This window comes from Nycticebus coucang, chromosome 7 (assembly GCF_027406575.1).
Source record: "Nycticebus coucang isolate mNycCou1 chromosome 7, mNycCou1.pri, whole genome shotgun sequence".
Taxonomy (NCBI): domain Eukaryota; kingdom Metazoa; phylum Chordata; class Mammalia; order Primates; family Lorisidae; genus Nycticebus; species Nycticebus coucang.
In genome coordinates, this window is record NC_069786.1 from 111,953,914 (window position 1) to 111,980,028 (window position 26,115).

The window sequence follows — 26,115 nt, forward strand, 5'->3', positions numbered from 1 at the left end:
CCCAAGAGGTTGATGTTGCTGTGAGCTAGGATGCCACGGCAACAGAGACTGTCTTCAAAAAAAAAGATCTCGATAAATCAAGCATTCTACCATAAAACCTTCAAAGCACTAAGCCATAAAATAGTTATTTAAAACTAATTTCAATCCATTTTTGCTTCTTAAGCTAAAAGTTTTACTAAATATATCTACTTTTTAACTTTTTATTTTAAAACAATTAGTCATAGGAGGTTGCAAAACAATATACAAAGAAACCTCCTGCGCCTTTCCTCCAGTGTCCAATGTTAACATCTTACTCAACTATGAAAGTACCAACAAACTGAGATTGACACGACCCACAGAGCTTATTTGTATTTCACCAGTTACGCACACGTGTGTATGACAGCATGTGCAGATTTTCATAAGTTTATCACATACACAGTCTTGTGTAGAAACCACGATTATGAACAGGACGCTCAACTGTGTCATTACAAGGCTCCCCAAGTTACCCCTGTGTAGCCACTAATCTTTCCTAAACAATTAGTAAACAAAAGAGATTACTCCACTGACCTGTTTTGGCCAACTGATCAAAAGTAGATACTTTAGCTATTGAGAAGTAGAAAACAAGCATGTATACAGCATTCTTTGTATTTTAAGTCCTAAGTGAATCCAAGGATAAGAAAAACAAGTGACCACGGGGAAAGCAAAAGGCAGCAGTGAGGATGGTGCTGGTCGACCACCAGCAAGCAGAGGGGAGCAGGGACACATTTCAGTGGAGGCTGAGATGGCTGGAATCAAACAGTACAGAGGAAGCTACAGTTCTCAACCTCTTCCTAAAAATACTGGATTAACTAAGAGACTAAAAGGATGTTATACAGGTAAAATTTAGATCTCATAAAGGGAAAGAAATAAACTACTTTCATTTCATAAACCTGTCATGTAGTACATTTGAAACGTGTTTATTAAATGTATCATTTAACATTAATATGGGTTGTTTAGGGTTAAAAGTACACTATATACTCCACTTACTCTTTATTAAATAAAATAGCAGATATTATAGTGAAAAGGACTATAAAAGCAGAAAATATTTGTAGATGTCTATAATAACATCTAAATGATGCTTTTTCAAAATGCAGTGACTAACCAGAGATAAGAAAGTTGACATTAGTTCCTTAAGTAATTATGGGCAGTAATAACTGTGAAAAATGAAACTAGTCTATTTAATTCATTTCTTCGTTTCCTCGAATCCAGTACTTACATTCAAATTTCAGGATCCAGCATCCATTGAGAATCCCAAGCATACACTTCAGGGTACTTTGAACTGCATCACCAGGAACAATAACATGAGTCACTAGAAACAAGAGAAAGCAGTAAGAGAAACAGATATAAAACAAAACAATTCTCCAAGTAGCCTGGTTTTTATAACAAAAGTCTCTATTTTATAAACTTATATCTGAATTTCCTTCAAAGGCAAAAATTTTACACTTAAGAATAAGACTTCTGGCTTGGCACCTGTAGCACAGTGGTTACGGCGCTGGCCACATACACTGGGGCTGGCAAGTTCAAATCTGGCCTGGGCCTGCTAAACAACAATGACAACTGCAACAAAAAATAGCCTGGCATTGTGGAGGGTGCCTTTAGTCCCAGCTACTTGAGAGGCTAAGGCAAGAGAACCGCTTAAGCCCAGGAGTTTGTGGTTTCTGTGAGCTGTGACACTACGGCACTCTACCCAGGGCGACATAGTGAGACCCTGTCTTAAAAAAAAAAAAAAAGAGAATAAGGTGTGTGTCACACTTTATGGGGGCAAGACATGACTGCAAGAGGGACTTTACCTAACAATTGCAATCAGTGTAACCTGGTTTATTGTACCCTCAATGAATTCCCAACAATAAAAAAAAAAAAGAATAAGACTTCCTTTATTTAGTATTAGTGGCATTTTCTAAATTGGCCATCAAGATGAAAAATCAGATAAAAAAACCCACATATCTGAAAACTACATTAGCAAACACAAATAATTTTTATTTTCAAATTATAAGCAAGGAATTACAGCATTAATTACATTGCACAATTTATCATTAGCAAAGTCACAGATTTGCTTTTCCAACATACTATTCTGTCCTAAATAAAATATATGTAAAGCTTTAACCCTTATATTTCTTAACTACATTAAGACTATAATGGGCAACATAGAGAGAACTCATCTCATCTCTACCAAAAAATAGAAAAATAAGCCAGGTGCACTGGTTCATGCCTATAATCCCAGCTACTTGGGAGGCTGAGGCAGGAGGATGGCACCTACAAATCTGAGGTTACAGTGAGCTATAGCTGTGCCAATGCACTGCAGCCTGGGCGACGAGGGAGACCTGGTCTCTCAAAACAAAAAAAAGTTATAGGGCGGCGCCTGTGGCTCAGTGAGTAGGGCGCCGGCCCCATATGCCGAGGGTGGCGGGTTCAGGCCCAGCCCCGGCCAAACTGCAAACAACAAAAAAATAGCCAGGCGTTGTGGCGGGCGCCTGTAGTCCCAGCTACTCGGGAGGCTGAGGCAGGAGAATCGCTTAAGCCCAGGAGTTGGAGGTTGCTGTGAGCTGTGTGAGGCCACGGCACTCTACCGAGGGCCATAAAGTGAGACTCTGTCTCTATAAAAAAATAAAAAATAAATAAAAAAAAAGTTATAGTTTATTACTACAAAAATATCTTAGATAACAAAATGCGAATTTTATATAAACAGTCATCTCGCAATGGCTAAAACATGTATCAATCAGCTTTCAAATGTAGTTCTCCACAGGGTTTATCTATTTAAACATTTTTGTTCTACCAAATAACTTTCAAGTTCCTCACCTGTATTGTCAAACTCAGCACACTTTTTAGCCTTAAGAACTGTTGCAAGCTCACTGAGCACATTCTGTTGTTCTGACGAAAGTCCACTGCCTATAAGCACGAGAGGTCCATCTCTGCGCTGCCCGGTGTTCAGCTGATAACACAAAAGGAGATGCCAGAGCATTAAACACCTCTGAAGACCAGAGAAGGACATTAAACAGACGCTCACTTAATACAAGCTTGAATTTCATCATTTAGCATATTCTAATAATTCTCAGTAATTTCCATTGAATCTAAGATCAGAAGTGATGCTTAAGGAAATTAAACAATTTTTTTTTATTTCTTTATTTCCTCCTCAAGAAAATATCAGTTGAGACAGCTCTCTTGTACTCAAGGCATCTTATTTCCTTAATTTTTAAATTGGGTCTCTTTAGTCTTTCACAACTTCATTCTGTCACCAGGAAGCCTTTTTCCCTTCAAGTAACGAAAAAAAAAAAAAAAAAAAACACATAAAATGATTAATTCCCTATCCCCTGCCACTAACTTATCCCAAGAGATGAACTCAACTTGAGAACTCAAATTAATCAGAAGAAAAGAACAACTCCATTTCTTTGTGGACAAGAGATTTGAACAGAAACTTCTCTGAAGATGACAGACGAATGGCTAACAAATACATGAAAAAAATGCTCATCATTTTAATCATCAGAGAAATGCAAATCAAAACCACTTTGAAATATCACCTGATTCCAGTAAGACTAGTCCACATCACAAAATCCCCAAACTGCAGATGTTGACATGGATGTAGAGAGAAGGGAACACTTCTACAGTGCTGGTGGGACTGCAAACTAATATAGCCTTTTTGAAAAAAAGTATGGAGAATTCTCAAGGAACTAAAAGTGGATCCTGCAATTCCATTACTAGGTACTTACCCAAAAGAACAAAAATCATTTTACAACAAAGACATTTGCACCAGAATATTGCAACCCAATTCATAATTGCTAAGTCGTGGAAGCAGTCCAAATGCCCATCAACCCATGAATGGATTAACGAATTGTGGTATATGTATACCATGGAATACTATGTAGCCATAAAAGAGGAAGACTTCACATCTTTTATGTTTACCTGGATGGAGATGGAACATATTCTTCTTAGTAAAGTATCTCAAGAATGGAAAAAGGAAGTATGCAATGTACTCAATACTATAATGCAACGAACATATAGTTACTTACACATTCATACAAATGATAAAACACAAATATAGTCTAGCAAAAAGGAGGCAGAGAAGGGAGAGGACGTTTGGTGAGATCTCACCTAATGTACACAATGCAAGTATACATTTCAAAACTAAGAATAAATTATAAATATCTTACTATAAAAAATAAGTAAGAGAGGTGGTGGTTATGTTAATCAGTTTGATTTAAGCATTCCAAATTGTATATCAAATCATCACATTGTAGCCCATAAATGTATACAGTTACGATTTAATAAAAAATTAAACATAAATCAATAAACTGAGATTATCAGAAAACATTAGAGAACACCAAGGCTTTTAGAATAGCACTGACCCTACAGATAGAAAACAAATTTTTATTATTAAAATAGCAATCTCTCAAAACCAAGAAAAGATGAAGACAGACAAGAAAATTATCAGGTCCACAAGTAATAGGACATCTATGGAGCTCAGAAGAAGAAAAGCAGAGGTTTGACCAATGAAATTATTTTCACTGTAATATCTAGGCTTAGAATTTAAAGGGGACAAAAAAAAAAAAAAAAGACAAAAATAAAGAGAAGGCAACAATGGATAACATCAGTGATTAAAAGTACAAGACTCAAAAAAACAATGGGATAGTGGCTACACAGCAGACAACAGAAATTTAGCAAATGGAATGGCAGCCAAAAGCTGCCTACGAAAATAGAAGCCAGCAAGAAAGAAAAGGTTAATCAGTCTTACTGAAATAAAGGACAAGAAGCCACACACAATACTGTCATTTTTAAACACAAGACACACAGTGCTCACATGGATGTGAGTACAGAATGTATACCAGACATCTGGGCTTTCAAAGGAGCACAAGGGGAACCCTGAAGGGATGACCACCCTCAGTTCAGCCGATATGAACATAGTCACTCTTCTTATCAGAGTAGTGGCAATTTAATCAATCTGATGCCCTGCACGTGTTATCCCTTCATCGCTGGCTACATCTAGAAAGAGATTGATCTCAATAGCCCATCCACACAAAGTATGCTGAGAGTCTGCTATGTATTAAGCAAGTGTGCAAGGCAGTTTTAAAATATATTTCCATAGAAAGTGTTTTAAATGACAGAATTCAACACTTCAGAGTCCAGCTACCTGAACTACCTACTACCGTAAGGTTCTACATGCAAAGGTTTTGCACACACTGCTACATTTGCCGCACACAGACTGACAGCCATGTTTCTGTGTCAAACTGTGTGCGGCAAACTGTGTGCGGCAACTGTGTCAGTCACCAAACTGTAAGAAGATGAAATCACCTCTAAGCTAAAAGGTATAAACGCTCCATAACACGAAAACAGATCAGAGTACTGTGTTCAATTACTATATAATATTAAAAAACAGTACAGTATTTCAAAATTCTTTTCAGTTATATACATACAAATAAAAACCATAAAAATAGATCTGAATAAAACACATCACCTCTCAATTTATATAACTCCACTTCAGCTAAATTAGTTTCCTGCGCAAAATACAAGAGCGAAAAGATATCATGTCTAAATATAGCATATGATACTATTTCTACCAACTCAAGGAAAGCTCCAAAGTGGGTCAAGCACTTTCCTATCGGTTTTTTAATTTGCATAAAAAATAGAAACTGGCACTAATTTCTCATAGTTAAGGAAGGAATGCTATAATAAAATATAAAGCCAACAGCTGCCAGACCCACGTCTGATTTGGGGTGGGATAAGGGGGGGGGTTTGATTCGAATCAGCAGAGGTCTCAGAACCACAAGTCTCAAAAGAGGTTCAAAAACATCCCAAGGATTCAACACTGTCATTTTATAAAGATTGGATAATCTGTTCATTAGTGTTAAATGAACTCTTAAAAGAGTAATTCAATGGGATACTTTTTCTTAGACGAATTGATTATCCTTAATCAGAAAAAATAAAGTTTAAAAAAAGCAGAAAAAGCAAAAGAATAAACACGCTATTCAAAAGGGATCATGGGCAGGGAAGTCCCAGAATGAACATGGCAAGCCGCTCTTTAAGTTTTAAGATTAGAGGTTGCTACTCAAGTTTAAAGCTGTTTTCTGAAAGCCATTCATCTTTACCTGAAACAAAGAAAAATTCTAAATGCAAAGCAGAGGAATTCAAATCTCTTCCTTTTTATATGATGTTCCTTGAGGCAGCCCCTCAGAATAGCTTAGAAATTACTAACTGGACGGATTCTGGCCCATCCTCACTGTGCTTGTTGCAGGGGCCAGCAGGTACCACTAAGGACACCCCAGAGCTCCTTCATGCGTTCAGCACACATTGCCCGAGCACACAATACCTGCCAGACACCACTCTGGAAGCCAGGGCTACTATCGGAGACGAGAGTCATTGCCTGCCCTCGTGGAGTTTGTGTTCTAGTTGAGGGGAGCCACAAAACAAAAAAATACAAAATAGATCACGTCAGACAAGTGGTATGGTAAAACTGAGCAGGGACAGGGGCTGAGCAGCCCTGGGAGGTGGCTGCTTAGTGCACAGCGGCCTCTCTGGAACGACCACTTCTGGAGCTGGAGCGGAAGGGCCCGAGGAGGCAGCGTGGCACAGCTGGCTCCACAGTGGTTCTCAGCAGAGCAAACAGCTGGTGCTAAGGACCTGAAATGGGAGTGAGTTTGCTGGACTCAAGACAGAGCAAGGCGGCCGTGAGGCAGAGAAACAGTGAGTGGCTGGGGGGAAGCAGATCCCACAGGCTACGTCTGCAGGAGTGCACACGACGAAACTACCCTTTCATCAGTCACTAAGATAGCAATTAACGACACTCCTGAGCCATGTCCACATGACACGCAGAAAGTACAGGTTTCTAACATTGAGTAAGAACCCTTCTTTTGTGAAAGGTATTGCTATCCTCAGACTCCATAAAGATATCTTTACTCTTGACACATTTAAAATAATCTGTCTCCTGCTTTTACATAAAAGAAACACTGGCAAATGACAACCTGGTTATGCTATGTTCTGCCAGGAGACTTCAAGTACAAACGAATGTAAGTACCAATTTACAGTTCTTAGGTATAATGAGACTGAATTGAGCACTGGCCAGAGATTTAAGAAATTTGACTTCTAACTGGTCTATTAAAAAAACAAACTTTTTTTCTGGCTGGTTAACTCTGGGGCAAATCACGTCCCCTCTAGGTCTCAGTTTTCTCATTTGTAAAATGAGGAAATTAAACTGCTGACTTCTAGGTTCTCTTCCAGTTCATTACCAAAACTGTATTATAATTTGGAGCACATTTTGTAAGTCTGAAGTCTGAAGCTGGAGATAAAGCGTTTGCCCATACGAAGGTAACTAGCCCAGGATAGCACCTATGACGCCAGGCTACCCCCTTATCTTAAACAAAGCCATCAATAACTGCTCTACTGCCCTTACTAGGCAAGAAGACTTCCTAAATCTCAGCACACTCCTTTGTCTTATTTGTGACCATCTCTCTCTCTCTAAAACCCTGTCTTTTCCCCCCTTACCAACACTATCCCCACCTATACTTCCAGTCCTCAGAAATTCGCACGTGGATTCTATTTCTGCAGCCTCCCAATCAGGCTTTGGTCTCGCCCCACTCCAGCTACCCTGCAGACAGTCCCATTCTAGTTAGAAACACACTGAAGGTGTCCAGAAGTCTAAACTCCTTATCAGGAAGTTCAAGGCCTTCACAATGTGATGTCAACCTAGCTCTTTACTCTGAATTCCTCTTTAGCACACTTTATGTTCTTCTCACACTATCGACTAGTTCCTCAAATCTCTAAGGTTCTTTATGCCTCCATGTTTCTGAGCAGCTGTTCCTTAGACTGCTGTCCTGACTCTGTACACCTGACAGTAATGGGCATTGTTGGCTGTCCACTCAGAATCTATTCCTCACTTTCTACATATTCACAGAAGCCCAACTTTTTTCAAGTATCTACACTTCAAGGGCTAACCCTATCTCTTGCCATGGGGTATGTCAAAACTCTGACTACTTCTGCCCAATAAGACACAGAGACAAAGGCTTTAATGCCTCTTTTTCAACTGGCCTCTACCACATCTGAAAGTGGCAATCTTCTATAACCATTAAGGGAAGATTAGTAAAGACAAAACTACCAAACTGAGGATGGCAAAGTACAAAGACAGAAAAAAATTTGGTGCCTATCACAACCACTCACTGCTAAATTAACAAAATGCAGAGCTGTCCTACATTGGGATCATCTTTACATAAGATAATACATTGTCTTTAAGCATTTAAGTAAAAGTTTTCTATTATTGGCAGCTAATAGCATTCTGTTAGTTACCACAGTACAACTTTCATCCCTCATGACCTAAGACACCTTCTCTGTAAAGTTTGTCCTGATCCCTCTCCAAGGTAGCTTCCTCCTCCTCGCTAATGCTACTGTAGAATACAATGGATTCTATTTATAAATTGATTACAATGTCTCATAAATTCTTTTACAACCATATGCCCCACTAAGCCATTCTTTCCACTTTAGCTCGTACCTCTCTCCTAAGCTCCAGATTTACACACCCAATGATCTATCTATTCAAATTCTCCACTTAATGTATCATAAACATAAAATTGGCACATAGAACTTGATTTCCTTCCCTATCACAACAAATGGCACCTCTGTCGCCACCACTACTACGATCACACTAAGTTCACTCTCTTCCCACATCTCACATGTAACTTATCAGAAAGTCCTATTTGTTAGCAGAAACTCCCTGGTTGCCAGCAATAACGAACTTTTTTCTAACCTCCAAATGTGCCAACCTTTTATACTGAAGGGCTCATACACTTGTGCCCCAGACGTTCACCTGGCTGCCTCCCCCTCAGCATTCAGGTTCCAATTCAAATCAGCTCCTAAGAAGCCTCCCTTCTCAAAACTCCCCCTTTCCTAGCAGCAGCCCACAGCCTCCATCTTCTTCAAAGCACTCATTTCTAAGTTTTTTACATTAGTTTGCAAATTCACATTCTGTCTCTCTTCTCTCTCACCACACAGTAAGCTCCCTGAGCATAAGAGCTCTGTCAGTTACGTGCACTGTTGTACGAACCTGCCTAAAATACAGAGGGGGTTCAGGAAGCATCTCTGGGCAGCCTGATCATGTCTGTGAATCCGCAGGGGCTAATACTCAGGAAGTGCTCGATAATTGTTCAGCGAATAAAAGCAATTTGCTAACTGGAAATTCTCCCATTATGTTCCTTTCATAACTAATTTCAATAAAAGGTATAAATGTCCCAAAGCTAAACCCATACTTACCACCGAGTGATGGCAAGCTGAGAATGATTCATTCTTCGCTGGTGGCAGCAATAGGGACTTCATATTTCCACTGTCTGCATAATCCACGGGCCGCAGACCAAATATGTTACTGGCAAAATAAGTGCAGATGGGTTTAAGTAAATAAAATGTGTGACTTGATTCTTAACTAAGTGGATACATTGTTGGAACAACTTTCAACATCTTTAATACTACACAATTTTAACTAAAATACATGACTTAGAACTCACATTAGGCATAAGAATCTAGCATTAAAAACTGCTAAATGCCAAGGTCAAAAGACATAAAATTTCAACTTGACATCAGATCATTACAGAGATTGTTTTTCATTGAATCTAGTGTTACTTACATATGAATTTTCTCACGACTCTGTATTCTTCTGCATTCACATTCATAGTTTAAAATATGGCTTCATAACCATTACTCTCTATGGGTAAGAGGCTTTCGAATGCAAATAAAAATCATTTACTATAGCTATTATAGCTTCTATAGTCTATATAAACAAAGTAGAAAATTAGATAAATTCACAGGACGAGCATTTAGATCTACTAGAAGGAAAATAATGCCATATGACAAACAACTTAATAAGGTAGTAAACAGGGCACTTTAAAAATTAACTTTAACATGTACACATACTATAATCCATAATAATAGCAGCTACCACAGAGCAAATGTAGTTCAGAGATCACTTTGATACAAATTTCTCAGCATGTACTAATTCACAAATCACAGAATGCTACACTATAACAGTAGACTTTAGAGATCACAGTACAGTCTTGTTATTTTATAGACAAGAAAACAAAGAGGAACGTGTTCCAATGAGTTTGACTAAGATCATATTCTCTTTGTTCAATTCCACTAAATTTAAATATTGCCCTGCCTGAGGCTTTCAATTATAAGTAACGTGTTAAAACTGTAAGACATCTTTCTGTCTACTATCCTGCTTCCTTGTATGTGATTTCAAAATGACTTAAATATATCATACTATGGCAATAAGTTTTCAAAATGAACAACTTTTTAATAATCTTTTACGTGTTTTAGGATTATGGTATATCCACATGACAGCCACTAGAGTTCATGTAAAAATGCAATGTGTTAAAGCAGATCTAAAATTATAATCATGGTACAAGACCAATTTTGAAAATTATATTGAAAGTGTAGAAGAAGATGTGGAAGGAACAGAGTGAAACATTAAGGGAAGAAGGAAGGCACTGGCTCTGTCTGATGCTACACGGAGGTCACAAACACAAGCCTCTACTGAGTTCAGAGCTGAGGTCATTAATGGCCTTGGTGAAACTGTTCTGCTGGCACAGTGGGGAAAGAGCTAGTGGATTAAGACTAGAAATGAATCACAGCAAACGTTTCTCTAATGCCTGCCATTTGTGACTATTGCTCTTTCTTCTTTGGACAATGTTGGATAAATACTAACAAATTTGTATTCTCAGAACCCCCTTATTCCTAGATCCAAAACTGTGTAACCTTCTTCTGGCAATTCCTTTCTCCAGCTAAGACATAATGCAATCAACTGAATTTCAGTTTTCTGACTTACAACAAAGTGGCACGAGTCATGTTACATTGAGAGCTGACAGTCTCGGGGACTTGCTTAGGAGCTCGCACCTGCCATACTTGATGCTTCCTAGTTTCATTCTCTAATTTATTCTGCATCTTTAGTATCTATACAAAAATCTTCCACACACACATGTTATAAAAGTGACAATAAAAATCTAAGTTGAAGAACCAATATTCTAGGTCTTAAGCTACCAAGTACAAAATGAATAAAAAACAAAAAAATCGGGTGGGGCCTTAGTGTGTGTCACACTTTATGGGGGCAAGACATGATTGCAAGAGGGACTTTACCTAACAATTGCAATCAGTGTAACTGGCTTATTGTACCCTCAATGAATCCCCAACAATAATAAAAAAAAAAAAAGCTACAAATCACTTAAAAAAAAAAAAATCATAGTATTTACCACACACACACCCAAAAAAAAATCACTGCATACACAAGAGGTTTTTAAGGAAGACAGATGTAGTTTTTATACCGCAAAGATAGAGAATACAGAGCCCAATCAAACGTATTTTATTAACGTATAGTAACTGGCTCATATCAGTCTAATTACTTTACACAATACAAATAAAAATCTACTATGACGACATGAAAAAATGTTAAGTGAAGGACTTCTCAAAGTACCATCATCAGCTAGTGAGAACTTTAAACCAAAAAATAACCAATAAAACAATGGTTACCAGGAAGATGATTTGCCTTCTAAAGAACTGCTATATAAAATGACTAGTAGGACTCCAAACTCCACAAAGCTTACTATCTTATATGGTCTTAAAACATGTAGTTTCTCCACTTGTCTTACAATCACTAAACTCCTAGTCCTCCTGTCCTGCTAATGAACTGGATGGCACATTACAATGCTACAGATGGAAAGATAATCAGTTAGTAGACATCAGTCCTGCACCATGGGAGATGGGGCCTATTAAACCCTGTCATGGTGCTTCTGCTGTCATGAACCACTGAAATTTGGAATTAAACCTAAGTTTATATGAAGCACCTTCAAAAACCAAAGCAAGAAAAGATGCATCTGTATAAGAGTTGTTCTTTATTAACTGGGGGGAAAGTGTGCTTTCTTCCCATGATATATTTGAATGGACTGACACTTTAGAGATTTGGTGTGAAAACTCAATGTAAAATACACATAAAGAGATTTATTCCCTTTGCTAAATAAAAAGGTACTACATGGAGGAAAAGTTGCATGCTGTCACACACATTAGGGACCAGTGTCATGACTCACTACTAATTGAAGACAGTAATAAAGCAGTTATTCAGGGCGGCACCTGTGGCTCCGTGAGTAGGGCGCCGGGCCCCATATGCCGAGGGTGGCGGGTTCAAACCCAGCCCCGGCCCAACTGCAACAAAAAAATAGCCGGGTGTTGTGGCGGGCGCCTGTAGTCCCAGCTGCTCGGGAGGCTGAGGCAAGAGAATCGCGTAAGCCCAAGAGTTAGAGGTTACTGTGAGCCGTGTGAGGCCACAGCACTCTACCCAAGGGCGGTACAGTGAGACTCTGTCTCTACAAAAAATAAATAAATAAATAAATAAAATAAAGCAGTTATTCTCCATCACAACATAGGTAAGATTTTTTTTTTATTTACTTCAGCATCATAAACTCAAGACAGACATCAATAATTTAATTTTCTATTTTAGGCTCGGCACCCGTAGCTCAGCGGCTAGGGCGCCAGCCACATACACTAGAGCTGGCAGGTTCAAATCCAGCCTGGGCTTGCCAAACAACAATGACAAGTACAACAAAAAAATAGCCAGGCGTTGTGGCGGGAGCCTGTAGTCCCAGCTACTTGGGAGGCTGAGGCAAGAGAATCACTAGCACTAGAGCCTAAGAGCTGGAGGTTGCTGTGAGCTGTGACGCCACAGACTCTACCCAGGGTGACATAGTGAGACTCTGTCTCAAAAAAAAAAAAAAAAAAATGCTATTTCATTAAAATAGGCTATCAAAGGCGCTTAGAGAATGATTTTGTGAAACTATACTTAAACATAGTATGTTCTCTATTTTCTAGCACAATGTAACCTAAAGCTTAACAATTAAACTAGGCATTTCGGAGGGATGTAAGACTTGCAAAACACTGTCCTTGCCTACAATCCTACTAAGGACAAACAGTCATTCAACAAATAAGTATCAAAGCTGTACAGTGTAAACCAAAGCTTAAATGATAAGGTGATATGTGAGATGGATTTCAAAGGAGGTCAGGAACTCACACCACTGGCAAACAAAATGGCCTTGAGCCTAGGACTAGAAACTGGAAACCGGTGGATGAAGAAAGGGCCTGAGCAAAAAATAAATAACATGGCTAGTGAAAGGTATGGAAGTGATGGAAGAAAGTCACCTATCAGGCAGAAGAATGCAACCACTGTGTGCTCACGTTAGGGGCAAATACAATACGGAAAACGGATGAAGCCACCAGGCAGACAGCAGTGGACACGAGAGGCGGAGTACACAGCTGTGAACGGACAGGCTCGTGAGCCCACTAGCGACACTGCATGGTCAACGCAACCAAGGTAATCAAAGCTACATACAGAATATAGCAAAGGTTAACATCTTACCTGCTGAATTCACATGTACTATATGATTACCTTTTATATGTACTCTTTTCAACGCCCTCTCAAAGAAAGTCTCTAAGTGAATGTCAAATAATTATATACAGATAATATTATTTGTCTATACTGAATCCTAAGTTATAATTCTTTTTGGTTATTGAAACATTTTATATAATCTTTGACTAAGAAGATATTATTTTTATTCTAAATTTATTTCTAAATTTTATTCTAAATCTTTTTCTCTTCTTTCATAACATTGTTCGCTGGCAGACTTTACCACTTTTTTCTCTAATGCATCTTGCCCTATTCCTTTAACCTGTGACTGTAAATTACTCTGAAAAATGTCTCATATAAAAAAAAAAATCTTTAAACATATGACTGGAGATTTTAAATTTTAAAACCTTGACAGAAGATCTACAGGTTCCTATGCCATTGCTTTTTGCTATATAAAAACTAGTAAGAAATACTGGGTAATCATGCTACTGATATATACATCAACAACAGATTCCACAAGAAAACGGATATATGTAGTACTTTGCATAATATGCATTTATCAGAAGTAGCAATAATCATTATTGACTTAACACACACGGGATGAATAATGGATAAACACATAGGGGGAAGTTACAAACATAGCTTTATAATCAATTTGAAAATATTCTTTCAGGCTTGGCGCCTGTAGCTCAGCGGCTAGGGCGCCAGCCACATACACTGGAGCTTGCAGGTTCGAATCCAGCCCACTCCTGCCAAACAACAATGACAAGTACAACCAAAAAATAGCCAGGTGTTGTGGCAAGTGCTTATAGTCCCAGCTACTTGGGAGGCTGAGGCAAGAGAATCGCTTAAGCACAAGAGTTGGAGGTTGCTGTGAGCTGTGATGTCATGGTACTCTACCAAGGGCAAAACAGTGAGACTCTGTCTCAAAATATATATATTTTCTTTCATTCAGTACTTTTTTTTTTAATGTATCAAGGACACTTTTAGGCACCAAAGAACCCATGAGATAAAAGGTGGTTTCTATCCTCACAGAGCCCAGTGGGGGGGAAGCAGAGAGAAAACCAAAGAAAGGACTTTGAAGTCTGGTCAAACTTCCCAGACTTGAAAGGGTAAATAAAAGAAGGAAATAGAAGAAAAGAATGAAGAATATCCCAGCAGATAATAAAGAGTATGGAGAACTCTAAGCGAGATGGCATGGCAAATCAGAAACACCAGGAAGAACAGAAAGAGAAAACAGAAAGGAAAAGAAGGAGAAAGAGGGAGCTCCCTGCAGGGTGGAGAGGGGCAGGGAACACACCACAGGGACGGGATGTTCCAGAACTGCCTGTGAGCTCTGTGGTCAGATTACATAAGAGCAAAGGGGAGTATAAAAGAGTTGGACTTGCTCCTAAGGTTGATCAGAAACCATGAACAACTCCTTAAATAGCTGTAAGCAAGAGAGACAGCATCGATGTAACAGGGTAAAGAGCTGGGGTACAGCATCAGACTGCCTGAATTTCAATTTCAGCTCTGCCACTCAAAAGTCACACCAATTTAGAGCAATTACTTAAACCACTTACGCCTCTGTTTCCTCATCTGTAAAATGCAGATTATAACACAACTTACTTTATAGGATTGTTGCAGGAACCAAATGAATTAATATATCAAAAGTGCTTAAAACAGTGCCTGGCAGCTTCATAACTGCTATTAATATTAATATTACTGTATTAGATTTACTTTTTAGAAGGTACAGAATAGAAATAAGAGAACATAATAAGTTATGTCTGGAATGATAAATTCTCATCTTCATTTTCCCCAATGCTAGGTAATGATAATTTGGATGCTTATTAAGGGAAAATACAGAGACACGCACTCTTAACAACATTAAAATAAGAGATTTTCTTTTTCCTGTATGGCACAATCTAAAGAAAAAGAGTTCGAACTAGATAAATTTGAAAATCCTTTTCCTAACCATGATTCTTTCAGATCACAAAAACTGATGAAAAGGAATTACTTATCAAAGGGTTAAACCATGGTGTTTAATGTTTCAGCTTTGTCCCAAAAGCAGAGCTCAGAATACAGTCCTTTTCCGTATTCCCAGAATATGGTCCCTCAGAAATGATATGGTGGACACTTGCCTACAATTGTGCCCTGAATTAGTTGTAATGCTAGTAAAAAGGGAGAAAGAGACGTGCAAATTTACACTTAGATTTGCACACGTGTACCATAATATTTGCAAAACCATATGCAAAAAGGTACTTCTAATGCTACCCCATCACCATCCATGACAGGATACCGAAACAGACCACGATGAAATCCTTTATGAACAACTACAAAACTGCAAACACACATGTAGTTTTTCAAGTCACTTTGCTTGCTGTGAAGTAGGAAAAAGCAGCACAGTAATTCAAAGGACCACAAGAGTATTTAAAGGCTATAAAATATAAATGATCTGTTGTAGGCAATTAATGTTTTAAAAGTTAACCTAGGGCATGGGACAATTAATAGGTCCAATGGTCCATAAAATATTCTCTACTTAAGAATTCAATATCCTTCCACGGAAAACTATTAATGGCAGACCAAGTACCAAATTCTAAATCCTACATATCCATAAAAATAGCATATGCTATTCTCCACATATTCTCATAAGACGATTAGTCAGTCCAAGGTTCACACTGAGATGTACAGAAGGCAGCAGGGAAAATGGATAACCACTGACGTTTTCAACAGTTAACATACATTTTGCCAGGCAACAAACACTACGGAAGATATGAACCTTTCTGTCATTAGCTGAGGCCAAAATACAACCAATTTTCCCTCTTTGATAATTGACTCTTATTTTAGTTCAGAAGAGGTAAATTTTTATACAAAAAAGAAATTTCAGAGGTAAGTGAATCAATACTGGATTTAAGTGCAAGACACATTTAAAAATGCAAAAGTTTGCATAGGAAAAGCTCAATGAACATTATAAGGTAATCTAAGTACAATGTGACTTTAGGAAAGACAGCGATAACCAGGGGGAATGGGAACGTGCCTGTAGTGTCAGCTATATGGGAGCTTGGGCAGAAGAGCAAGACACCCCTCTCCATAAACAAACAATAAAAAATACATTAGAAGGTAAGATGTCAGGATATTAAAATGACATCAAAGTAAAAGATGATGTCTAAGTACACATATGACTTTCTACCATATTATACTTGAAGCCTCTATAATCATAAAGATTATATGTATACCATGGAATACTATGCAGCCTTAAAGAAAGATGGAGACTTTACCTCTTTCATGTTTACATGGATGGAGCTGGAACATATTCTTCTTAGTAAAGTATCCCAAGAATGGAAGAAAAAGTACCCAATGTACACAGCCCTACTATGAAACTAATTTGGGACTCTCACATGAAAGCTATAACCCAGCTACAACTTAACAATAGGGGGAAGTGGGAAAGGGGGGGGTGGGTAGAGGGAGGGGGATCGGTGGGATCACACCTGTGGTGCATATTACAGAGGTATTTGCGAAACTTGGTAAATGTAGAATATAAATGTTTTGGCACAGTAACTGAGATAACGCCGGAAAGGCTATGTTAACCACTGTGATAAAAATGTGTCAAATGGTTTATGAAGCGAGTGTATGATGCCCCATGATCATATCAATGTATACAGTTATGATTTAATAAAAAAATATATATTTAAAAAATATATAATCATAAAGATTTAGGGCCCCAAAACCCTGAAGAGTATATCCTCTGTGGGGAAAAAAAAAACAGCATTAGGAGATTACACTGGTTTACTATGAAAGCCCTTTTATTTACCTTTTTTTTTCTTCTTGAGATGGAGTCTTGTTTGTCACCAAAGCTGGAGGTCAGTGGCACAATCATACCTCACAGCAGCCCCAAATTCCTAGACTCAAACTATCCTCCTGCTTCAGTCTTCTAAGTAGCTGGGACTATAGATGTGTACCACCACATCAGCTGATTTTTTTTTTTTTTAATTTTTTTATAGAGATAAGGACTTGCTATGTCGCCAGGCTGGCCCCTTTATTTTTTAATTAAATAATGAAGATGATAGGCTCAGCGCCTGTGGCTCAAGCGGCTAAGGCACTAGCCACATACACCAGAGCTGGTGGGTTCAAATCCGGCCCCGGCCTACCAAACAATGACAACTACAATCAAAAAATAGCTGGGCATTGTGGTGGGCGCCTGTAGTCCCAGCTACTCGGGTGGCTGAGGCACGAGAATCACTTAAGCCCAGGAGTTGGAGGTTGCTGTGAGCTATGATGTCGCGGCACTCTACCCAGGGCAATAAGCTTGAGACTCTGTCTCAAAATAAAAAAAAAAAAAAAAAAAAAAGATGGAAAATAAACAGTATCAATGGTGATATTTTAAATTAACACTGCATATGACTAATTCCTAGCTCTCATGCCTTGGCATATGAGGTTTTAAGGTTTTCCTCCACCAATATCCAATTAAACTTGCTTGGCTTTGCAGTAGATAATTTCATTCTTTCTTTTCCTATGCCTTGTCTTCCATAACCATTCAATGTCCAATTATATGACCAAGTTGTTGACTGTCCTCACTTCCTGGGCTATAAAAAAGCTCCATTACCTTATATTTCATAAATCATTACTGAAAAGATAGTTCTTGAGCCTTCTCAATATGTAAGGTCATGTGCACTAAACACCATTCATCACAACTTAATAGCAGAACATATCAGAATATAACCTGGACTCCTTAGCTGTCTTGTACAAGCTTTTCTCTCTCCTAAAGACACTCGGGAGTAACTCTGAGGCTGGATTCTATAATATAGTCCTCTAGGACTTTACTCCTCTCTAGTTGGCTTCTACTGCCAAGTGAAATAATTCAAACTGAAATTCTTACAGTAGCAAGAAAGTTAAAAAAGCCAATCAAAATACACCAAATGTTGACTAAGAAGAATTTGCATTGGATTAAAGAAAGACACAGGTCTTTCATCAAACATGCTTCTAGTAAGAACTCTATTAACCACATCTAATGTCTACAGTGCAATGAACATCAAGGGACACAGTGCTGGCCTACAAGCCCACTGCAGTTCACAGGGCTTTGAAGTGTGTGAAAACAAGGACAGCATTGTTCAGCATTCAGGACACACAGACTGCCACCACATTTCACAAAAAAAATACACAAAAGAAGGTTATACAAGGTTTATGAGTTTGACATGAACACAGGGAATACAGCAAGGACAATACTTCCTCCCAGGCTCTGTCTCACTGGTGTGGCCTGTGTTACGCATAAGTAAGATGATCTTCACGGGAATCTTCCTAAAAATCATGGCCTAAGATAAAACTGTAAAACAGGCAAAATTTGTACAGTCCACAAGCAATACTTAAGGATAAACTTAATAGGATGAAAAAACTCCATCTTCTCCGTAGTGCCTGTATTCTACTATTAATTCATTAGTATTTCACAATGATAACTACTAATATAATTGACATGATCTCTAAAAACTGTAATCAAAATAGATTATTTACTAAATGTGCATATGTGGGGAGGGGAGGTTATTTCTGTAAGATATTCTATTCGTGTTCCAGGGAACAGAAAAGTTGGAAAGCAATCTGATTACTTGAAGCTATGAGTATAATTTTGCTATCAAAATCTGAGGGCAAAAATGAAAGATAACATCATGAATCGAGGGGAAAAAAGAGAAATAAAAAGTCATAAATTATCCTAACTTATAAATGCAAAATTCCTAAACAAAATCCTAGAAAATGCATGCAAAATATTTCTTGAGACAACAACGTCAAAAGAAAGAATGATTCAATGTTAGAAAATGGATTAACAACACCAACAGCCAACAAGTGGAAGGTCATTTAAGTATATGCTGAAAATCATTTAATAATATAGCCTTAGTAAATAGGAAAAAGTTTCTACAGGACATAAATCTTTTGTTTTTTAACACATATTAATATGAACTGTAAAGCTATAGTCAATGTTTTGTAAAAAAGAAGAACAAAACAAGCAAGCCAACTATCACCATTATTTTGCAAGACTGTCCTGGTAGCTCTGACAAATGAAGAAATGAAAATTAATAAATGATAATTAGATCCTTAGAATTAATTAGATGTTGGCTGGACAGAGGAGAAATGTACTAAAAATTAAGGGCTTTCCTATGTATCAGGAATATGAACTGCAGTAAGAGAACGTACAGTTCACTGGGGCAACAAAAGAGCCAAATAACTATCCAGCCTGAGCATGTGAAATCCAAAATGCTCCAAACCCCAGAACTTTCCAACTGCCAACATTATACCTAATGCAAAAAATTCCAAACATGAGTAATTAACCAAAACTTTTTATCATGCATGACATTATTAATACTATAGTAAATTACCTTCAGGCTATGTATATATGAAAAAAATGAATTTCATGTTTACACTTAGGTCCCATCCTCAAAATATCTTATTATGTATATGTAAATATTCCAGAATCTGAAAAAAAATCCAAAATCTGAAACATTTTTAATCTGAAGTATTCTGGATAAGAGATATTCAACATGTTCCTAGAATAACCTCATTAAATAGTTACATGCATATGAACACACGCACGTATTAAAAACTTTACTAAGATAAATACATTTAATAGAATGCTTAAATAAATGGTGAAACATGGTCCCAAGTGAAAAACCATCTTTATTAAGGCACTGTAATCCATATACTTAACCCAATTTCAATCCAACTCCTGATAAGGTATTTTTGAAACTTGACAAAGGAAATCAAACTTCATCTGAAAGAATACGTTAATGAACAGAGCTGATTCCCCATCCCTCCCCTCCACTGGCTGCTGTCACCACTTTCATTCAGACTTTCCTCACTCCTCCCCTGGATCTCTGGACACACCTTTTTCCTGAGCTCCCCGCCCAGCACGGTGGAAGAAGTTTTTCATTTAAACTTGGAAGTCTTCAGCCACATAGCCTTGCATAGCCCCTGTTCACCTTCTCCAGCCTTTTATTTAGCTCATCATCTTCCCTCCTTTTCATTCCAGGCTTACATCATTCACAGAAGTTCCCAGAATGAATGAACAGTCTGGTCTTAGAGTACCTTCGCCCCTGGCATGTTATCTTCCTAAAAAGCCGATGCCCCCATTCCGTTTCTTCTTCACAACTCAGCTGGAGTGCTGCCTCCTCCACAAAACCTTTCATAACTTCCTCTAGTCTTACTTGCAGCCCCTACTCTAGATTTTCATAGTCTTAGACACCATGCTATAAAGATATGCTTCGTACTGTTCTATAATCAGTGGTTTAACCATCTGTTCACTCCTCCTAGAACCTAAGCAGTCAGACAGAACTGGGGAGCTGATAAAGTGAGGAGCAGTGGCAGGAGTATGACAAAACCTACAGAGAAAAAGAGACATCCAGGAAAAGAAACCAGCCTTGAGGTAAGGAAGGAGATACACAAATGTCTGTTTAAGAGCTAAAGGGGGCCATTTAGAAACTTAGAATGAGCAAAAGGGCCCTGCTTCTTCAATATTCCAAGTACCAAGGTCTAACCAGAGACAGACAGACAGACAGACAGAATGGCTTTTGCCCTTTCTGATTCTTACCCTTCCTTCTTCCAGCTATGGGAAGAGTTTAGGCCTGATTATTGAGAAAAGAGTTCCATCAAAAGAAAAAAATATGAGAAGCAGAAAAAGAAAACATGCTTGCCAACTCAGATTCCAGAATCTAAATTATTAAGGTCTTATGAGGAATAAAAGCTTTAAGCAAAAAAAGGAAATTAACCCCATAATGCCATGCCATGGGCTCCTTAAGAAATGGAGGAAGGGACAGGAATGAACTTCTACTATAACCTGTCACTACTTAATTCTAGAAGGACCATATCTAGCATTACAGGGAGGCAGTGGGCAGCAGGGAGATGGAAGCGGGGAGAGGCCTTAAAAATGTTTAGGAATTAATCTCGATAGCCACGATCCCACAAAAAGTAACATGCTATGGATACCGACTAGGCTAGAGGCTAAGAATTCTGTCCATAAAGCACACAAAATTTATTCTAACAGCTCCCAGGAACTAGTTGTACTATCTTAGAAAAGGTGCAGCTTACAAAAACTTGCCACACTTAGCGAAGCTGGTTGAAGATGGAGGTGATTCCTATTTTCATCTCATCTCACCTTTCTTCAAAAGAAAGAAAAAGGTACCCAGTATCTTCATTCATTCAAACACAAATTCACTCTACAAACAAATGAAGGTATAGACTATGTCAGGGACTTGGACGGGTCTACAGAACAAACATGCTTCCTGGTCTACACAGCACGCAACCTCACAGGAAGACGAAAAGCAGTAAACACACTTCCACCGAAGGTCTGTGACGGGGGAGAAGCACCGTGTACAGACAAGAGCCACCAGGAACAGCAGCCAAAAGGAAACGATGACAAAGATGAAACTCAAGGAATGGAAATTAGCTACTAAAAATGAGTATTTGAGACAAAGTAAAAGTGTGCATAATGGCTAGGAGGCAAAACAGCATGGCACATACCCTGTTTCCCCGAAAATAAGACCTACTTACAGGAAAGATAAGACGTCCCCTGAAAATAAGACCTGGCGCATCTTTGGGTGCACACCTTAAAATAAGACACTGTCTTATTTTTGGGGAAACAGGGTATTAAAGAAACAAAAATTCAGGAAGCCTAGTGCAAACAGCGCTTGAAGGGCAGGGGGACAGGAGAAGTTACGAAAGACAGATGTAGCTGGAGAGGAAAGTGGAGAGGGACCATCCAGAGCCTTATACACCAGGTACCAGACTTTCACCTTTACTTTAAAAACTCTAAGAGGAAGTCAATGAAGGGTTTTAAGCAAGGGGGTTTTTGAAAGCACTCAAGCTAAGGTATGGGAAATGAATAAAAAAAATGAGTAAATGAGAAAGGAAATCTGAAAAGGAGATCAGTTAGGAAACGGGCAAGGCCAATCAGGTGAACAAGACCTACTATAAAATGAAACAAAAAGCAAAAACATAGGGAAATACTCAAATATGATGACCAATAGTCTAGAAAAGAAACAGCTACCACACTGTCAGACCCTAGGAGTAAATCTACACCTACACCCGCCCTACGAGGCTTCATCAGGCAGCAATACCAACCTCTTTTGTCAAATAAACCCTCCTACCCAATTATCTGAGCTGTATCAACATACGGCCATTTATTACAAATACATTTTAGAATTAAGTTCCTCAATAGTCCTAGCCAATTTGCAAGTATTCAATAGCTACAGATTATCAGTGGCTACTGAATGCCCAGCATAGCTATAAACATTCCCATCAGCAGAGAAAGATCTACTTGACAGTGCTGGGCTACAGACAGGTACCTAAATCTGCCCCTTCCCTTAGCAAGCCTATTTAAAACAACAGTGGTCGCCTGTGAAGGCAGCTCACTCCCTGTCTCAGCCGGTCTCCATGAGTATTAATAAGCCCTCACAGTGCAGTGAAGAATCATGGTGTACAAACCACAAGACAGGTTCTGTGTTTTGGCTCATTAATCCTCACTGTGCTCTGAAGAAATAGAACGCAGCAGGCATCACCCATGTTTTATAGGTGAGGACACCAAGGCACAGAAATTAACCTGCCTGAAGCTATAAAGTCAATAATGGAGTCACGAATAAAAGCAGGATTCCCCAACGCCCTGACCAGCACTCCATTCATTAAAGTAGTCATGGCTGATTTAAGAACCTTAGGATAGAAACTATTCAGTTTCACCTGACCCAAGCAATGATTTGTTTTACCAAATGGCTTGCTTCACCCATAGGAGGGCCATATCTTTAGGGTCCTTATATCGACATAGATATTTCTGTTAACTCCATTTATATAGATACAGATACACACAGACAAACAAAAAAGCAGAATATACATATCTCCTGAATTTGCTCCAATTATAACTTAATGAGAAATAAAAGAGATTAGACAGGTTACAAAACTAACAGCACCACGGTATGGTACCTTTTTGTATTATTAACTTATTTTTTAAATTACATTAAGTGGTTAACCAAGAAAAAGTTACAAACCCAAGTTCTGCATTTTGTAATTCTTATTTGCCTCTGTAACCAGAGTAAGCCCAACTTCTATGTGCTCTTTTCAAACATGTAAAAGCACAAGAAGGCAATTCTTGCATTTTCATTTCAACTATCTGATTAACTGAAAGGAATAAAATAGAATAGAGGGAGACATGAACTAAGATACAGATTAAAGATAAAAAAAATCTACAGATGGCATCTGCTTGTGACACTCTTGACAATAGCAATTTTAAAATGCAGCTGCTGGCATTCTTCACTAATGCCTCTCTGTGTCCTGACACGGAAAAACAATTCACCCAGAGCCTCATTTGAATGATGTGAAAAGTCTAAGAAATAATTCAACTGTCCTTGCCCAATCTCTGAATCCTTACATACATTAACCATTGTTATACAGAGTACAGAGTATCAAAGGAATGGAGTATTTAAGATAATTCTAAAGTATTAGGAAGCATACAAAATAATTATTTCTGTAACAGTCATTTTCTTATCAATAAGTATGAATTACATTACAGAATATCAACATTAAATGAATTTGTCCATAAAAATTAAAATTTCCAAAATTAACTTGACAATTGTTTCTGAATTAAGAGGAAAAAAAACTCCCTCAAATATGAAGGCACAGTTATCCCTGACATCCCTGGGGAATTGGTTCCAGGACCAAAATCTGCAGATGCTCAAGTCTCTTATATAAAAGTGAAGTAGTATTTGCACATAACTTACACATTTAAAGTATATTCTTTGATATACTTTAAATCATCTCTAGGTTACTTGTAATATCTAACACATACAAGCTATATGTAAATGCTATGTAAATAGTTATTATATGTATGTATTATATTGTTCTATTTGCATTTTTATTGTTCTATGGTTGTTTCTTTCTGAATATTTTTTATCCACAGTTGATGTGGAACCCAGAGATACAAAGTACCAACTATACCATTAGGGAAAAGGGCCTGAATCCTGATTTTAAATACAAAACCTGATGACCAGAGCTAACTGTAGTTGTGAATATAAAAAGAGGAAGCCATCAACTTGGGTATTAAAATCTCTTGAGTCAGGAATACAAGTCAATTTAAAGAACAATTTTTTAACTACTTACACAGCATTCCTGGAGGCTCCATAGGAAAGTAACAGTTTGACTATGTCCACATGCCCATTCTTGGCCGCATCATGAAGTGGTGAGTCATTCTGATACCCGGTGGTGTTCACTAATGCCTGGTGCTGAAGTAACAACTCCACGATCTTCAGGTGCCCATGATTGCAGGCTTCATGCTAATTAAATTATTTTAAAAAGGAGTGAGAAAAGGGATGAGAAAGAGCAATGGATAAAAACATCACAATTAGAAAAATATATGTGGCTTGGCGCCCATAGTTCAGTGGTTAGGGCGCTGCCACATACAATGAGGCTGGTGGGTTTGAACCCGGCCTGGGCCTGCTAAACAACATTGACAGCTGCAAAAAAAAAAAAAAAAAAAAAAATAGCAGGGCATTGTGGCGGGTGCCTGTAGTCCCAGCTACTTGGTAGGCTGAGGCAATACAATTACTTAAGCCCAAGAGTTTGAGGTCGCTGTGAGCTATGATGCCACAGCACTCTACCGAGGGCAGCATAGCAACACTGTCTCAAAAAAAAAGAAAGAAAGAAAAATATGTGTGAACCTCGATCAGTAAATTTATTCTTACCTAAATACTTACATATACCATAAATTATTCAAAGAGAAAAAGCGGCTATTAACTATTCTTTGTGATAAGATACATGGTGATTAAGAGCTACACAATTCATGGAAAATTAAAGGTTATTCATCTGAGCCTTGAGCCAAGAGCACTTTGTTTAGGAAAAAATATAGCTTTAAACCAACTAAACTGTCCTACAATGAACTTAAAACATTAAGGAAAAAACTGAGTATTTAACAAACATATCATGCATTAAATCTGAAATTCTCCAAAGCTGGAGAGAATTTACTGGAGAGAATTCAGGCAGTTAGTCACACACTAAGTGGTACACCAAGCAAAAGTGAATATTCTGAAAGTATTTACCAGAGAAGCTACCTACTTGCTGAAGCTACAGATTACTAAATGGCTAGTATCACTGATAACAGAAATAACATAGAGAAAAAATTCCAAGAGTTCACTGAATAAAAGTCAAAACTGGTAACAATGAAATGTGCAAAGATGCCTTTTAGTTCTAATCTTTCCTTGGGTCCTAATAACTGCTAACCAGTTATTAGCTTCTGGGGTGTATTTTAATAAATCTTGGACATACTGTACTTTTTAAGTACATGTATTTCAATTCGGAATCAGTGATACCACACTCAACGTCCGTAGGTCTATTCCTAAAATAATCCAAACTAAGCATCAGATCCTCTAAATCGCACACCAATCTTTACTACAATTTGCCCATCTGGCTTTAAAAAAAAAAAATTAACATTTCTTTGAAAAGGCTAGCCAGTCTGCAGAGTCCCAACGAAAAAGTGATTCTGATCCAGACTAACACCCCCTCCCCCAGCTTAAAAATTTACCAAGAAGTCATTATATATAAATTAAAGGCTTTCACCTGGTCTACTGAGAGCCTAATTTCTGTGCTACATTTCTAGTTTACAGGACAATGGCATCCACTTATTTGTAGACACTTCTGCGGCTGCATTCAAATCTCGTGTTTATTGCTCTAATGTATAATTAACCCATATAGCAATTGTTCAAGTATTTGCGCCATTCTTTTTCCAAAGTATTCTTCACACT

General features: G+C 38.1%; 1 protein-coding gene across 2 annotated transcripts in view; it reads right to left on the minus strand.

Moving 5' to 3' along the window:
* Positions 1-26,115, minus strand: part of BARD1 (BRCA1 associated RING domain 1) — a 106,338-nt gene that overhangs the window by 17,651 nt on the left and 62,572 nt on the right. For both annotated transcript variants that reach the window (XM_053598116.1, XM_053598115.1), the window contains exons 6-9: positions 24,479-24,651; positions 9,247-9,355; positions 2,815-2,947; positions 1,235-1,327 (exon numbers count right to left, since the gene is read on the minus strand). In XM_053598116.1, the coding sequence (XP_053454091.1) occupies positions 1,235-1,327; positions 2,815-2,947; positions 9,247-9,355; positions 24,479-24,651 (508 nt within the window). The remainder of the gene's footprint in view (positions 1-1,234; positions 1,328-2,814; positions 2,948-9,246; positions 9,356-24,478; positions 24,652-26,115) is intronic.